The sequence below is a fragment of the Teleopsis dalmanni genome, chromosome X (genome assembly GCF_002237135.1).
Source record: "Teleopsis dalmanni isolate 2A chromosome X, ASM223713v2, whole genome shotgun sequence".
Taxonomy (NCBI): domain Eukaryota; kingdom Metazoa; phylum Arthropoda; class Insecta; order Diptera; family Diopsidae; genus Teleopsis; species Teleopsis dalmanni.
Genome location: NC_051848.1, coordinates 55,457,786 through 55,476,664, shown reverse-complemented (window position 1 = coordinate 55,476,664; position 18,879 = coordinate 55,457,786). Strand labels below are relative to the sequence as shown.

The following is an 18,879-nucleotide window of genomic DNA, read 5'->3' as shown; positions in this document are numbered from 1 at the left end:
TACGTGTGTACTATTGTGCATTCTATGGTTCTCGGCTTAGGTTCTGCTAAGCGCCAAATAGAACCTCGTGTCCGCATCAAGGTCACGCTGAACAATTACAACAACAACAACAAGTTAACTTACTTGTTGATTACTGGTTAATATTTGCTTCCAATCAGTAAGTGTGCGGGTTCGTCAACGTCGCGTCTGACAACAACCACCGTAAGAGCAGTTCAATTTCGGAAAGCTCACTGTTGCTATTGTGACTTTTCGACTTCGTCAAATCCCTTGCTGTTCTCAAGTATCTACAACTGGTTCAATGGCAACGGCAGAGCCAACCACTACGGCAGAACTGTCAGAACTAAAACAACAGCGAGCCTCGACGAAAGCGAGTATTTCAAGAATCAAGGCGTTCGTCAAAGGAAAGAGTAATTCGCTCTCACAACCAGAACTGAAATGTCGACTAGGTATTTTAGAATCATATTTTAAACAAATCTTAGCTTTTCAGACGTTGATCGAGAAATTAGATGCAACTGACTCAGCTAGAGATGAATTAGAAGACCTATACGTTTCCACCAAAGTATTAATCATGTCTCAACTGCAGGAAGAGGCCCACAATGCATCAGTGCTAGACGTAACAGCAATGATGCCCACCTCAAGTAAAAAATTACCACTGTTAAAATTACCTACATTCAGTGGTAAGTACTCGGATTATAACAATTTTATTAATTCGTTTCTCCAAATCATACATAGATCGCGAAATATACCTCACAAATATTGAAAAATTTAATCACTTGCTGAACTGCCTTACTGGTCAAGCTCTAGAGACAGTACAGGCATTTCCTATTTCGAATGAAAACTATCCAAAGGCTCTGGATAGGCTTAAATCGCGCTATGACAATAATAGCCTAATCTTCGCCGAAAATATCGCGACACTATTTGATCTACCAGCAGTATCGGGTCAGTCAAGCCAACAACTCCGTAGTCTGGTAAACAATGCATCCGCTTTGTATGGTTCACTCTGTTCGCTAGGTACAGAGAAACAAATATGTGAGGCTCTACTTATCTCGTTAATCATGCAAAAAACGGACGCAATTACACGTAGGAAATGGAATGAATCGCGTAACTTTGACACATTACCCAGTTGGGAAGATTGCTCAAAATTGTTGGATAGACATTGCCAGTTTCTCGAATCACTTGACAGTGGAAACGGCAATCAGTCATCATCACAACGTAAACCTAATAGTCTTAACTCCAAGACTAACAGACGCTCAAAACAATACGCATTTGTTGCATCTACATCTAGCAATTCTTGCTCATTTTGTTCTAGCAATGAACACCTAATACAGAATTGTCATCGTTTTAAGGCACTGGAGGTGGTTCAAAGGTTTGAAAAGGTGAAGAGCCTAAAACTCTGCATAAACTGCTTATCGCCACGCCATCATGTGGTTAATTGTACATCAACGTTTAAATGTAAGGTTTGCGCAAAGCCACATCACACTCTCTTGCATCATTCGCAATTGCCAACGAATATTAAGAGCGCGGGATCATCACGACGCACAGAACACGCTGCTATGCCCAACGACAACGTTGCCAGCCATTCCCATCTTAATATGTCATCGGCCGAGCAAATAATTCTAGCCACTGCATTGGTTTTAGTGAAGGATTCTCGGGAATTATCAGTGGTAGGCTACTTGTTCATGCTTTCAGGTCACTTCTAACGGAGGTTTTTCAAGAGCTTATTTAGCAATAACGGTTGCTGTCCTTGGTAGTTCGTTGACCAACATTAAGTATCAGACGCTCACATCAATCAAATCTCGTCATTCAAATTTTGAACTTGCTTTAAACTTTGGTATTACGAATCACATCGCATATCAACCAAGTTCTGAAATCGATATATCGTCGTGGAAGGTTCCACCAAATACACCTCTCGCCGATGAGCAATTCTTTAAATCCAAGCGCGTTGATCTTTTGCTTGGAGCTGAAAGTTTCTTTGATATTTTGTCTGTCGGTCAAATCAAACTAGGTGAAAATCTTCCAGTACTTCAAAAAACACTATTAGGATGGATTGTATCTGGCAAGTACAAGGGTCAGCCATTTGCATCACCAGCAGCAAAATGCCTATTATCAGTTGAAGATACAGTCTCCGATCAATTAGAAATGATGTGGAAGATAGAGGAAGTGCAATCGGCTTCAAAGTCATGGTCACCAGCACATGTTGCGTGTGAGTCATTATATCGTGAAACGGTTCACCAAAATGCGATGGGAAGAATTGTCGTTCGGTTACCATTCAAAGATTCACCAGATTGTCTTGGTTTGACACACAATATCGCCTTGCGCCGTTTTTATTCTGTAGAACGGCGATTGTCATCTAATCGTGCACTGAAGCAAGACTATCAAGAATTCATGAAACAATATCGAGAGCTCGGACACATGACGCGTGTTGAGACTCCGAAAACCAACGAACCTCATTATTATATCCCTCATCATTGTGTTTTAAAACCGTCGAGCACTTCGACCAAGCTGAGGGTGGTTTTTGATGCGTCATGTCCAACAACTTCGCAACGTTCATTAAATGATATTCTACTGGTCGGCCCGACAATTCAGTCGGAGTTATATTTGTTGCTACTTCAATTTCGTTTGCACCGATATGCCTTGACGGCTGACATTGTTAAGATGTACCGACAGATACTGATAGATGAACCAGATCGAAAATTCCAATATATTTTTTGGCGAGATACGGAGTCCGATCCTGTTAGTACTTACGAGTTGAATACAGTCACTTATGGTACTGCATCAGCCTTTCCTAGCAACAGGAGTTTGTTATTTGGCGGCATTTTAAACAATCATAGGCGCTTGCACTCATTATCATTTCTTTGTCGGACGACTTCTTAGGTTGAGAGATTCCATTGGTCAACTCACCAATATCAGACATCAGTTAACGGCCATTCTACAGAAGGGTTGCTTCGATCTTGACAAATGGCATTCAAACCATCATGACTTCATCAGCGATACTACAACAAAGAGTTTGAATCTTGATACAGATACAGTCACCAGCGCTCTAGGCATCAAGTGGCACCAAATGCAAGATGTTTTCCTATTTTCGTTTAATGCACAACCAGGTCATATTGTAACAAAACGCACCATCTTATCCCTTGCGTCTTCATTATTCGACCCGCTTGGATTACTAGCACCGATCATACTCGTAGCCAAAATTATGATGCAAGAATTGTGGCTTTTGCGTGTGGATTGGGACGAGTCAGTCCCTCAAAATCTTCACTCAGCTTGGAAAACATTTATTCAAGATCTTACAACGCTTTCATCGGTTAAGGTGCCGAGGTACTGCCTATCCATAAACTATCAACAGGTTGATGTACACGGTTTCTGTGACGCTTCAATACGCGCATATGGTTGCTGTATATTTCTCCGATCACAAAACACATCAGGTAAGGTAACGGTCAGGCTATTCACTGCAAAATCCCGTGTGGCACCTATAAAGCGGAAGTCGCTACCTAAACTAGAACTCTGTGGTGCCTTACTTCTTGCCAAACTGTATCAGAAGGTCCAACCAATATTTGCGCAATTTAAGGGTGAAACGTTTTTTTGGACTGATTCACAGATTGTATTACATTGGTTGAAGCAGCACTCATCAACCCTGTCTGCATTCGTTGGCAATCGAGTAGCGGAAATTCAAGATATTACCGCAAATGGGCAATGGAGACACGTTCCTACCCAATCCAACCCGGCAGATGTTGTGTCGCGCGGCTGTAACATCCGCCAATTATCAGAGTCTTGTTGGTTTACGGGGCCGGAATTTTTGTTACTCGCTGATAAATACTGGCCGCATTTGAAATGTCACAACCTGGATATGGAAGAAGTCAATAAAGAGACGCGAAAGGTTGTATTCGTTAACACAAATGAAGACAACTACGTATTACAGGTATTGTCAAGATATAGTTCATACACTAAGATGCTACGAGTAATAGCGCAGGTACAGCGTTTTTATCATGTAACCAAGAATAAATTGAAGAACGGAGAATGTACCCTCCAACCTATTCAGCTACAAAAGGCATTGCACTGTATTATTTGGGTCATCCAACAGCAATTCTTCGAAATTGATATACAACGCCTACAACGAGGGAACCCAGCCAAAGGTACATTAAAGCATCTAAATCCCTTCCTGGACAATGTATTCGGTTATCAATTACTAAAGGTGGGAGGTCGCCTCGAGCTGAGTGACATCTCAGTAGGCCAACGTCACCCTATTTTGTTGCCGAAGGGCTGTTATTTTGTGGAACTTTATGTTCGGCATATACACTTGTGCAACTATCATGCAGGCGCAAAAGCACTAATTGCCCTTACTCGACTAAACTTCTGGATAATTAATATTCGAGAAATTGCACGCCGAGTCGTGCACTCGTGTATTCACTGCGTGCGTTATAAACCCAAACTACTTAATCAAATGATGGGTAATCTCCCAATCGAACGCCTCACTCCAAGTCGTCCTTTCGCGCGTACTGCGGTAGATTTTTGCGGTCCGATATTAACGTATCTCCGAATTCGGGGACGGGTTCCATATAAGACCTATATAGCCGTGTTCGTTTGTTTGTCTACAAAGGCAGCTCATCTAGAAGCCGTGTCAGACTTATCTACGGAGGCATTTATTGCAGCACTGAAAAGGTTAATCGGTAGACGAGGGTTACCATCAGACATCTATTGCGACAACGCCACGAACTTCGTTGGGGCTAACAACAAACTAGCAGAGTTAAAAAGAATGTTTTTCGAGAAGTCTAATCAAGTGATGCTGCAGACCTTTTGCAGCAACCAATTCATAAATTTCAATTTTATACCGCCCCGAGCACCTCACTTTGGAGGTCTATGGGAAGCGGCTGTAAAAAGCGCGAAAGGCCATCTGTATCGAACACTATCAAATACTCGATTCACCTTTGAGGAGCTTGGAACAGCACTGATTGAAATCGAAGCTATCTTAAATTCGCGACCAATCACACCTCATTCTTGTGACCCGAGCGATTATGAAGCGCTAACGCCAGCACATTTTCTTATCGGTGGGCCGCTCAAAACTTTATCTGAACCAAGTCCTCAGTATGAATCTGCTTCATTAATTGATAAATGGTCTCGTATAACCGCAGTCAAACATCACTTCTGGCGCAGATGGTCTAGAGACTATCTGAATGAGCTGCAGATACGCACCAAATGGACAGAAGAACAATCTAACATCACCGAGGGGGCTCTGGTTTTAATCCATGAAGACAATATGCCTCCACAACGCTGGTTGATGGGCCGAATCGTGCATTGCATCAGGGGTCCAGATAATTTGGTTCGTGTTGTTGATGTGCAAACCCCAAAAGGAGTAATACGCCGTCCAATCCACAAACTCGCACTATTACCAATTGAAAATCCTTTCAAGGGGGGCGGGATGTTAGAGCGGTTAAAGTCAAATTGTTAATATTGTAGGAATCTGTAGAATTATTAATTGATGTGTTATATGATTTATATATTATAATTTATTATATTTTAATCTATTGTAAATCATATTGTATAATTAAATTATTATAATTAATATATTATATAATTCATATATATATATAATATTTTATATGGTTAATATATGGTTAATTAATTTATCTAACTAACCCTGTATAAGATGTAATCAAACCAACGGTTCTAAGTCTTGTTTTATTGCCTTTTGTTTTTTGCGCTCGAGATGAGCAAATTTTATTGTTATATTTTTTGGCTGCAAGTAAACTCCGTTGGTTTGATTCTGTCTCTTTTTTTTCGATCGCGAACGTGTCAACACACGGGTACACATAAAAAAGTGATTAAACAATCAATAACCGAAATTGTATAAATTCAATTGTATAAATTAAATGAAATCAAAACCCAATTATAAAAACGTTTATAATTTACATTGTGTTAAAGAAATTGAAATAAAGATCATAAAACCCAATTATAAAAACGCTTATAATTTACACCTAGTGTCACATAAACAATTGTTAAAATTCTTCTATATTATAAGAATAATAAATGATATGCAGTTATTTGTTCGGAAATAGATATATAAGTCCCATGGATTATAGAGATTAACAATCGAATATATTCAGAAAAGCTATACTGTTATATGACTATACTTATATAGCTATACTAAGGGATTAAATATTTCATTTAATGTGCTTTACACTTGCTTTTTTATTATATAGTTTAGATCTAAGGATCTAATTGAGTTACAAGACCTGTTGTAAAACCTTCAAAATAAGTTCAAGTCCCACGATATTGCTCATACGATGTCATAATTGATAATAGGTGTATTTGAACTTCAAGCAGCGCATTAGGCCTATCGCAAAGGATGCTTGGTTGGCAGAAATATTCTCTCAAAAAAGAAATTTTCATCAAGAAAATTTTTTTAATTTTGGAAAAGTTTTTAAAAAAATAATTTAATAACCACCACGTACATATATATCAGTTAAATTAAATTTAACATTTATTTTCTTATATTTAATTCGTATTTTTATTATATTTTTTGCAAAAATCAATATACTTTGTGAACAGCTTTTTTGAAGAAGCTCATGTGTTTGAGATATATGTATATATAAATAAATAAATATATATGTATATATATATATATAATAATATATATAATAATATATATATATATATATATATATAGATATATATATATATGCGTTCAATGAAAAATCATAATACATACCAACACATATTTAATTCTTGATTTTTTTGATTTTAAAAAATCTATTTTCTTAATACGAATAAAAACGATTTTACCAGAGAGGTATTGGAACAGTAATAAATTACAACAGAACCTTTCGTTTTTAAATAATGAAATTTTTGGACCATACAACTGCTTCGAATATTGTCAAATACCCACCATCCGGAAATATTTTATTTAAAATATTCATAAATATTTTTTTGGAAACCGGGCAAAATTTAAAAAAATTTAGTTTTAAAAAAATTTTTTATTTAAACCAATATTTTGGCTATATTCTATAGTCATCTTCAGGGTACTAAGATAAGATACAAATATTTCATGTAATTAATTATTCGTAAATAATTGTTTTGGACTGTGAGTACTAAGGGCTAAACATGAAGTTCAGATATATTATCAATTAGCCAACTATATTGTTAGTGTTAATCACAGACCAGTTATAGAAAATATGAATTAATTAAGTTATTTTTAATTATAAGTTTTAGTACAATTAATTTTGTGGAGACATTTTAATGGCATATTTCTATATTGTTATTTCTTTTGTATTGATCCTTTTTTGGGAACTTAGTACATAGCGAAGTTTTAATATTAATTCAGATAAGTTAATTAAATTTACTAAGGTATTATCTTTAGCGGTTTTTCAAAAAAATTAATCAATAATAAAAACAAGTAATAATTAATCAACAACACAAAAAATGGTGGTTTAATTTAGTGGCATAGACATCTTAGTTCAAATATATATGTTAACATAGTACAACTGAGTTCTTACTTCAAATTATTGACCCAAATGCCATGGTCCCTTGACTTCAAATAAAAATAAACTCCTTTAGTGTTATAAATCCGGACTTCAAATTATTTAGTTAAGTGCTTTGTGTCGCTCTCTAAATTTGTGAATAAACCAATTTGCCACATAGTTCTGACTCTGTATTGGCTATATAAACTTGATGATATTACTAGAATAGGGTAAGTAATTAATTCTATTACTTTGAAAATAAAACATGAGTTATTTGTATCACATTGTGGGTTTATGGATAAGTTAAATTAAGTTGAAGTGGCGGTCAAAAGTCTACTACAGCTAAAGCTCTAATTCTGCAGAATGACAGCAAGGTCAAGTTGGTGAGAAAAAGGGCCCCAAAAATTCAAGATCTTCTCCTACGCAAAAATGGACACTGACACATGAGTTGGAGCACAGTTTTATTCTCATCCGCAGAACCGCAACTACAACACAAATCATTATATGGTGGACCTAGCTACATAGCATGTCTTCCCATTAAGTCTATGGATACTTATTTTATATATACATATTCTGAACATAAATGAATTACAAATATTTTAAAAACAAAAGCATTTTACTTTGTTTAATCGGTATTGAAAGCCGTCTGATTGATTTTGGTCTTTATAAAAATATTGGTGTAATAGTTAAATACGCTCTAATAACCACCTCAGCAGAAAAAAACGACTGGAGTATTTTCAAGGCTCCAATAAGAATTGTCATTGCCGAAAAGAGTGCCACTCAATGATTCGCCCTGCCCTTAAGACAACATTTTGTTTCAATCTGATTATGAACTCCTGCTAACTACACTTTGTTCCCAAACCATTCACTTTTACTTTCACTTTCTCGAAAACCAGTGAGTCTATATCACCTCAATGAACCGAAAGAGTTGTTTTAAATCTGTTTTGCTTGATTTAGTACCACAACACCTGCGAACGGAAAGGCGTTTCAGTTTTAATACATTTCACGGCCGCAAGTTTATAAAACCCTAACGATTTCATTTCGTTTGCTTTCCCTCACCCCGCTTTAATTTCTACACAAAATAATTGCAGTGTTTTCACTCATAATTTTTAATGTCTGAAGACATGCAAGCAATATGCACCTTCAGCCCTTGATTACTATTTTCACCGATTAATGCAGTTGAGGTGGCAACTATTTTTAGGACGGCAAAAAAGTGTTCAATTTTAAAATAATCGTTTTTGTTTATTTTAAAAGAATTAAAAACTTCAGCGGAAAATATTTACCACAATTTTAAAAATAGTTTTGTAGAAGAAAAAATAGCAAAACCATAATGTAGTATATAATACTACTTGTTAAGACCGGTCTTCTCCAAAATTGTCTCTGATATTTGGCATGCTTTCCTTATGCAATTTAAATAGAGTTTAGTATGTATATGAGGACATCCGTAATGTAGAGTCAGATATATTGGAAGTCATTGAACACGACGACACAAAGTCTGCGTTTCAAGTACAAATCGATATAATTAAATACTGGGTTATATACAACCATGATATGGTGTGACAGATAACACATGAAGATGAGTTCTAAATACATTTCTAGTTTATTTTTTATTTTCATATATATTTTCATATTTTCGTTTTAATATATTTCAAAGTTTGTGTTAAGAATTATCACTAACGGTTTTGACATTTTTGTGAATAATTAAGTCCTCAATAGAACTAAATTTTTAGTAAAGACGCTGGTTTACAAGCCTCCCATTTATATGGTATTCAAATAAGGTTTGATTTGTAGAAAGTATCTCAAAAGATATCTCATTGATTCTTATAAAAGACTTTGTCTGTTGTTAGAAAACACTTTTGACTTTAGTTAAAGTTCACCAAGTATGTCCCCTTGGGTATAGAACTCGGTGGGGGTTAGCTTTTTTCTCCTCTTTAAATAACAAAGGTTGTTCTGTTTGTTGAAAAATAAATTTTGTTGATCAGAATTTTACACAAAATAATTTAGTTTTATAATAAATTAATGATCAGTTTTGATTTTGTCAACCAAACTTGACTGCTCAAAGAAAATAAATAAAAAGGTGAATTTTACTGCTCATTTTTAACCATCTCGCGGACCACCGGTTGGGAACCACTGTTCTAGATATGGATTTCCATTACTTTTTGCCTTTAACTACTACTAACTAATTGCATAGTTTTTCGAATTAATAAATATGAGGAAATCATAATCACATCATAAGTCGCTTCTGGGCAGTTTTCTAATTAGTGGTAGAATGATATAGTCATTTTAATTTGACAACTCCAACGTTGGATAGTTCTGTTCCATATATTAAACAGAACAGTATACATCTCCGTTAACTATTTTTATAGTGTAATTGATACTCATTGATAAAGTGGTAATACGTATTTTTAATGTATTTGAAGTCAACGATATGTTTTTAAGGCATTTATAAAGTGGAGCGATTAAAATAGAAAACACCATTTGGTTTTATTTTTATTTATTGTTTCACGCAAAACACGATCTATTCCGATTAGAAAGTGTATAAATTTGTAGTTGGAATAAATTAAACTTATTTAATTACTTTAAGACAAAATATGAGAATTTGTCTAATTTTTAAATTATTTTGGTAACAGTAATTTAACAAGTTATCTTCTGTTTGTTGATCATACCGTTGGAGATCATACACACATATTCGATAATATAGATCATATAATTAGTGGTATCTATGGTCATGCATTTGATAATATATTTTCAGCAAAAAATTTTATAATATTGAAATCTGAAGATTCCATATTACTAAATGACGATATATTTGACGTATCTCAGGGGGAGAAAACCTGAATATTGTTTTACTGAGGTCTTTCTAATAGCAATTCAAATAATGTTTACAAATATTGCATTATATTATTAAATTCGTTGAATGTGGAATGATGAAAAGAGAGTTATGTACAATATAAATTCCAAAGAATCTATCCAAAATTTATCTAAAGTTGCAAATCTTAAACTAACCAAAATAAAGCACGTAGAAATGATGTAGCGTTGATATATATTATGTATTAACAGAAAACATTGCCACTTAGAAAATGTAAACTACATAGAGTTGATTTTAATTAAACAATATGAGAATTATAAATATTATGTTAATACATAATATATTTTGGTTCTTTTTAGGAATCATTTAGTTTAATTCTAATAAATATAGTTATATAAAAAATGAGTATGGTAATGAATATGGTGAACCACTTAATTTAGCAAAACAATCGTTAACCAGGCAATTCATTAAAAAAAAATCGTTGAAATTTTGCAATGAGTTTTTGTTTTTCCAGATTTTTGTGTATTTTATAAATAAATATATAAATAGATAATTCTTTATATTAAGTATTAATTTCACTTTACATTTTTCAGTACATTTATTTAAAAAAAAATATATATAATTTTTTTTAGAATATCTATGTTTATAGTTCATTTATGACTGCCAAAGGCTTTGGTATATAGAGGCGCCAATTTCTGGTTCAATAACTGTAGCTGGTATTATACTACAATTAGGGGGATATGGACTTTTACGGGTATTTTCTTTTATTTAATTTTTTTGTTTGAAATTTGATTATATTTTTAATAGAATTTCATTAATTGCAGGAATTTTAGTTAGATTAAATTGTCTACGTCAAGTTGATTTAAATACATTAATTGCTTATTCTTCTATTGCTCATTTAGGAATTGTTTTAGCTGGTATTATAAATTTGAGGTATGTAGACGCATATATGTAGGCGTTGGATAGGCCACAATCTTCGCAGACCCAATAAAAACATTGCACGCCAAGCTCTGAGATGGAATCCTCAAGGCAGCCGTCCTCCTAGAAGAAGCACAATTGAAGAAGAGCTAAGAAAAGCCAATTATTCGTAGAATGACATCTGCCGAGAATCAAGTGACAGCATCTGGTACAAAAGGTTGGTGGAGGCCCAATTCTACACTGGGAGATTTCGTTCCCAACATTAAGTGAATTACGATTAATAATAAGAATTTTATCAATATGATTTTAAAAATTCCCATTTTTTCATTAATTTTTATTTTTCATTATATAAATAAATATACAATTATTTATAATATATATTATTGAAAGGATATTCGTTAAATAGGAGGTTTAAGAATTTATATACCTTTTGCTTGTGGATGATTTAATATTGCAAATTTGGCTTTATTTGGTATACGTTTTTTAATTTGATTTTATTCTAAAGATATAATTTTAGAAATCGTGTCTTTAAGTTATATCAATATATTTTTTTTTTTTTTGTTATACGGGATTAACTTTTAGATATTCAATTCGTTAATTCATTTACTATTGGTTAATTGAAAACTTTAATTTTTTTAGTTTAAATATATTAACATAAGAGTTAACAGTTGAGTTATATTATAAGGAGTGCAATATAGACAATAAAATAAAGAGGATGACTTAGATAGAGTTTTATTAATATTAATTTATGTTAGATCGTGTTCCTGATGATGACTCTCAAGTAGAGTCTAAATATAGAATATATTAAAAAATATTAAACAAACGTTGAATTATTTAATAAAAGGTGTCCTATATAGCCGGATAAAAACATATATAAAAACCATTATTAAAAGGAATTTTAGAGTTATTATTTATAAGAATTATTGGAGAGGGAATAAAAACTGATTATTATTTATAACACCTGCAATAATTTGTCTGCCTATAATATTAAAAATGTTGTCTTTATTTGTATGTGAATTGGGGGAATTTTTAGGATATTACATTTCAAAAATTTCTTTATATTTTTGCAAAAAATCTTCATAAAATTATTTTATTTCAATTTTTTGTGGTTCTATATGGTTTATGCCTAATATTATGACTTATGGGTTAATTTATAATTTTTTATTTTTAGGTGAAAATTGATATAAAATATTTCATCTCTGAGTTTTTTGGAGGCCTTTATTTGCATAAAAATTTATCAAATTATTCAAAATATAATCAATTTATTCTTTTTTTTTGTATTAACATTTTTTATTATTTGATATTTAAATAGCCTATAATTACAGTATTATATTGAAGTTGTAAAGTGATAAATTTATCTTTAAATATTTGATATATTAGTGAATTAAATTCAGTAATTTATAAATAAAATATATTTATTTTTACAATGACAGTATAATGTTTTTATTAAACTAATAAATAAATTGAAATATAAATAGAATTTAACCAATAAAAAAAGGATATCAGATTTTTTTTGTTTATTATATTTCTTTGATTTGAATTTTATTCAATTTTATTATTAACAATAATAGACCTCTATTTTAGTTTTAATTAATAATGGAAAATAAGGGTAAAGTTACCAAATTTTAGGTTGAAACTGAATGTGTTTTATCACTTCATATTCTGGTAAGTTAGATTTCAAAAGTAATATTTTTTTAATTGCAAATCAAATATTAAACTTAACTATAATCTTTAAATTTGTTGATTAGATCAGTTAAGTCCGTCTTAATTATTAATAAGAAATTAATAAGATTACTACTTTAAATTAAAAAACAATTAAACCATGTGGGTTGTTTCGAGGAAGTCGTCAGTGCTGGCCTGTGGTATTTTGAAGCCTACTAGCTCTATTATTAATATGCCTCGGAAGCTGCATAAAATGAGCTTCCGATTATTGTTTAATTTCCTCAGCAACTGTTGAGGTGTTAAGGTCTCGTTAATTATATGAATGATTAATTATATACATATATATACATGTACCATGAGACGTGAACAATACTTTGAAGAACTTTATTTTGCAGTCTATATGTTTCTATATTTCTATGTTTCACAATAAGTGCTAATAAATATTATTGTATAATAAAAAACAAAAGTTTTTTTTAGAAGTTATCTTCTAAAACACTGTGTTTATTTATTGTTCATTTTCAGATTTAAAGAATGAGATTTAACATAATAAATCAGGATTATTTGCGCACCTACATCAGGTTCAGGATTTCATTAACTATGTTTTCTACGTATACCTTTTTTTGTGGAGGCACGCTTTATGAGATATTAACTTATATAGGACTTTATAGAGAACCAATATACATAGATTATTTAATTTGAATCAGCAGTTATTAATTAATATAATTAATTAATAAACAATAAAGCAAAGTAAATAAAAATACACCTTTTATCTTCTTAATAATTATTTCATTTATACTTGTATTAAACTTAATATTCAAGTATTATTTAAAATTTAATTTAGATGCTTCATTGATAAACTCTTATACTTTCTTAACAATTTCAACTGATCTTATCAACTGCTTTCGAAGCTTTAATCACTGATTTGAAAAAGATAGACAATTTAAGTCTTAATTATGGCCATAAAAGAAAACTCGATAAACGAGTTGGAGACCATACTTCGATTGGCGCATTAAAATACCATATATATGGAATATTGAGTAAATATATTGAGTACACAGAGTGCATATCGTGTGTACTGTGAGAAAGATCTTTAATATTCGAAAATATTTTTATTAAAAGTAATATGAATATTGATTACAATCGTACTTAATAACGTGGCTTTTTGAATGTACTTGAATATACTTTAATATATTTTTAACACGTATGACTAGGAGCACTAAATTCATACAATATCTAAAATCCGTTAAGGTCTTATAATCTATATACATATATTAAACTGATTTCTAATGTCGTAACAATAATTTCTTAACCAAAATATTTACACATCGAATGAAATAGAGAAGTAGCAATAATTCATCCATTTTCTCCAGTTCAAATAAAACGTCTTGACTGCATATTTTAAAATGTACTTCGGGTATCTATAATTTCAAGATGTTGTGATATTATGACAAAACATGTTATAAGTTAGACATTTGTTTTAAAGTAGTTTACATTTTTGTCTATCTAAGTTGCATTTATCTTTATCTATGTCAATGTTTAAAGTGTATGGATCTAATTTGTTAGAGATTTTTAATCATTGGATCAAGAAATCGTCTTAACGAAACACATACACATGCTGTTTTGAAATAGTACTCCTTATATATGTAGTATACCATATAGTAATCTAATCTAAATATTAATTTAAACATTTAGGAACTATTGATTATAGATTCAAATTTTTATTTATTATACTTTAATATAAATATTTATTATAAAAAAATTTGTTTAAATTTTTATATAAATATGTTAGTTTTATTTTTTGTTTTACTAATTAATTTTAATTATAATTTTTATATTGAACATTATTCTTATTTACAGGATTACAAAAATATATATAATGTGTATTTAATAGATATACAATAATTATTAATAATACATTAAAAACAATTTGAAATTACTTCATAAAAATTAAATCTAAATATTATAAAACTTTCTTAAAAATTATTACAGTATATAAATAATTACAGTTTTTAATAAAGTAATAAAAATTATTAATGTATACGCATAAAATATTAATTTTTATGATTATAAAATTTTTAAAAACATATTTTTAGATACATTATAATATCTTATATATAATACAGCTTTTAATTATTAAAGGACCCGATATCCGTTATAGTAATGATTGTGTTGACATATCTTCTGCTCAATAATAGCACAACGATTTTTCCAGAACGGTTATGTTTGCAAATTCTATAAGGAAGAAAACTTATTATTTGTTATTGAATAAATAGAATATATTATATTTTTTAAAGTTTATTAAATAAATATTTAGAAAGTTTTAGAAAAAGACATAGTATTCCAAAAAATGTTAAGTAATTTTTCTAATAAAAATTCTAGTAAGTGCCATGAGAAAGCTATGAATAAATTATGCCAGAATCATGTCGTGTTTATATTGGCCTCCTGGTCTTTAGACTATGGAGGAACGCAGAAAATCTGATAATATTGGCAAAAACCCAACGTTTTCGATGAGTACCAAATAAGCGAGGTGCGATAGAAAACTATACAAATATATTAAAAGTGCAAAATACATATGGCTTTTGTGATAATATTCGTTGAAACCACTAATCCACCAATTTTTTTTTTTTGCAGTCGCTTAAATGTTTGGTCACTTCACAACTAGGTGCTTAGATAGAGAAACTAGTGTTGTTGTTTTGCTTACAAATAAGCAACTTTAAGCGAGCAACTTGCTGTTTTTTGCCACACATATAAGCTGCCGAAAGCGTCTACTGTTGCTATTGCTAAACAATGCTCTTAAAATCTTTAGAGTTAGGTTTACAAAAAATTACAGCTATTGTTTTGTGGTTTCTTCCACATTAACACATCATTCTTTTTTTTGTAGAATTCCAGGGTTTTATATTTGGAAACCTTGTATATTTGCTTCTACAATTAACACTTAAAATTAATTTTATGCCAGCAAAAGAGTGTGGAAAAAACCTGGCTACAATGTCAAACTTATACGTCACATGCATCCAGACTTTCAATATTTCTAAATTTTTGGTATATGTCTTTAAATGTACGGGGACTGACGTTAAAATGTGCCAGTACCGTAAACATTTTTGATAATGACTGGTCGAATCAATCGTTCGCACATGCTTTTGTAGTTGTTATAGATGATGCTCTTGTAATCTCATAGCATTGTCTTCATTTTAATCAATATCAATGACAACTCTATCCTTCTTATTATATGTTTTGGTTTCTTTTATTTGCATTTTTACTTATAGTATATGAATGTGCTTTCAAAGTGGCTTTATTGGCATCTCTCAGCCATTTGCAGTTGAAAGTGCGTTAAATTAATTTTTTTTTCACTGGCTTCTTGAAGTACCCAAATACCGATTATTGTTTTGTAAATAATATATTTTATCCATATCGATGTTCTTCTTACAGCTGTTCCATAATTTCATCGAATTTTTCGATCAACTATTAGCAGGAGTAGTATACTCTCTTGAATTTTTTTTGACGAAAATGAAGGAATCATTTTGTTATTGTTAATTGGAATAATGGAGTATTTTCAATATAAAAAATACACATCTCTTCTTGTGGCTGTGTCTATTCTGGGGCTTATACTTTTAAAATAATAAAATGTAAATTTTTTTCTAAAAACTATATTTAATAAGTTTTAACACAAAGCGCTCAAGCTGCTTAATTATTCATTAATAATTAATTAATTCATTCTTTATTAAATAAAAACAAAACTGTTAATCGTAACCAACTATTTAAAAATTATTACACTACAAGATGGAACGAATAGAAAAACGCCGAATACTTTTTGCCCAATCCATTATATAGAAAGAGAAAACGGTGTAAATATTTAGTTATATGAATAATGTCAATATATTTGAATTTATATTTACTTTTTATCCGTCACCATTCCATTTCACATCAACTCGTCATTTCACCAATGATTGTCGTAATGGCCATTGTTATATAAAATAAAATACTTTATTAGTTTCTTGAATAAAATATTAAAAATAAATAATATTATATATGATTACATTTAATATCATATTTCATTTATGGTTTACTATACATATTTACTTTTCAAATATTATACAGACATATGTAAAAATAAAGGAAAATCTTATATGAATTATAGTTCCCAACTCGTTTTTAAAATCTTGTCCTACTGCAAAGGAAGGAGCTTGAAAACAACTTTGCAAATATACTGTGATTCTTGTGAAGTTTATAAGTTTTTTTTCTTATAAAATACAAATTATGTTCTCGAATCGAAATCCTTTATAATAGTTTTACATTAGTTTTTCTTTTAAGATTTCTAATTTTTAAGCCCTGAATATAACTAGACATTTGACAATGACAATCTCTCTTTGTATTTACAGTAAAATGTATATTGGATTCTGAAATTCAATATGGGTCTTTTGAGTTGTGGGCTTTATAACATTAGTTCGTTCTTTCTTCTTAGTTAGGAAATAGACTAGATGTTGTCATCCCATTGCACAGCAGGTTGAAAAGGGAGCTTATATTTTTTCTAATTATAATATATGTTAGCACTAGTTCACTGATCCCTGTAGGGCTTTGTTTGTCTACAATAAAGTAAGAGCGATATTAATTTTGAATGCGTATTGACTACTTCTACTACTAGTAATATTCGATTAAATTTGTATTGTCTTGTCATATATTGTAGTATCCTTTTTTACTCCTTTATTAGAGTATTTTCTTTGAATGAACACTTTGTTATAACTTATCAATTCATTTTAGAATTAACTCATTCAGGTTGGAATTAATGCCATCCCTGATTTTTTGTGATTTCGGCACCATTGCGTAAATTAAATTAAAATTCCGTTGGTAAATTAATTGGTTTCTCCAATTTTAAGTTCTAGTATTTAATTAATAGTTGTGTTATATATAAAATAATTCAGTTAATAATAAAATAAATGACTTATATTATTAAGAATTAAATTTTTTGGGACATCCTTAAGCAATATAAAAATAAAATTTATAATAAATTTATAACAAATTGTGAACTTTGATTGTACCTGAATTAATTCTTATATATGTAGTATGCTTATAACATAATTATTACTAAGTTATACATATAGCATATATATGTGTGTTATAAATATTATTAGAATATAAATAAAAATGTAATTGTTTAAAAATATAATAGTAAAGACATAAAATAAATCATGTAAATAATATTTTGAGTGCCATTTTAATTTAAATGCATATACATACGGTTTCCGGAAAAATTTTAAATCCTTTAAATGTGACACTCCTGTGGGCTATTTTGTTTTTTTTTGTTATTTGTTGTTAAGTTTTTGTTATAAACACAATTTTTATGCTAAAATTTTTAAAAAATATTTAGATTTAGTTTTGAAAAAAAAGTCGGTTGTTGACAAACTGAGAAGGCATCAGAATTTTACGTAAAACTCTCTTTGAATGTGAATTGTTTTGAATTTAAAAATATTTATATATTATGATAAAATAATCGTATATTACTTTAAAAAAGTTTTACGACTTTGAATATAATTTATTGTTCATTATATATTAGATATTAATATTTTTTATATGTGATCATTTTTATCAAATTTTTATAATTTTTATAATATTAGTAGACATATCTATATACAAGTTATCTGTAATATATGTGATATATATATGATTATATCATATCACTAAATTTTTGTTGTGTTGTAGAAAAAAAATAATTACAACTATTTTGAAATAAACTATTTTGTAATTAAGCAATATGCAATTAAAGTAATATCTATATGGTATTAAAGCTGATGTGAAAAATTATATATAATATACATAAATCTTAATTTAAATTATTAAAAAATGAAATGTTGTCCATAAATACTCCAGTCGTCTTGTAGTGGTTTTTAATTAATTATTTTTTATATAATATTGTTCTAAAATTTTTTGTACAAAATATTTTAATACTTTATTATATAGCATTAAATACTTTATCTGTCAATTCGTTGTAAATTTTAAATGAATTATTAAACAAAAATAACCTAAGTAATTAGAAATATATAT

General features: G+C 30.1%; 1 protein-coding gene across 1 annotated transcript; it reads left to right on the top strand.

The window, feature by feature from the left end:
- The first annotated feature begins 298 nt into the window (after window positions 1-298).
- LOC119688433 lies at window positions 299-10,292 on the top strand. The gene is made up of 6 exons (XM_038103114.1): window positions 299-638; window positions 733-1,631; window positions 1,690-1,966; window positions 2,042-2,801; window positions 2,875-5,418; window positions 10,085-10,292. Exons 1-6 carry the CDS (start codon window positions 299-301, stop codon window positions 10,290-10,292), a joined length of 5,028 nt encoding a protein of 1,675 aa, XP_037959042.1.
- The last annotated feature ends 8,587 nt before the right edge of the window (window positions 10,293-18,879 follow it).

Bases quoted from the DNA above. Each gene is read 5' to 3' on its own strand.
- LOC119688433 (XM_038103114.1), top strand. From the start codon at position 299: ATGGCAACGGCAGAGCCAACCACTACGGCAGAACTGTCAGAACTAAAA. The intron at 1,632-1,689 runs GTTTTAGTGAAG...TCATGCTTTCAG, and splicing joins TAATTCTAGCCACTGCATTG to GTCACTTCTAACGGAGGTTT. The intron at 1,967-2,041 runs GTTTCTTTGATA...AAACACTATTAG, and splicing joins TCTTTTGCTTGGAGCTGAAA to GATGGATTGTATCTGGCAAG.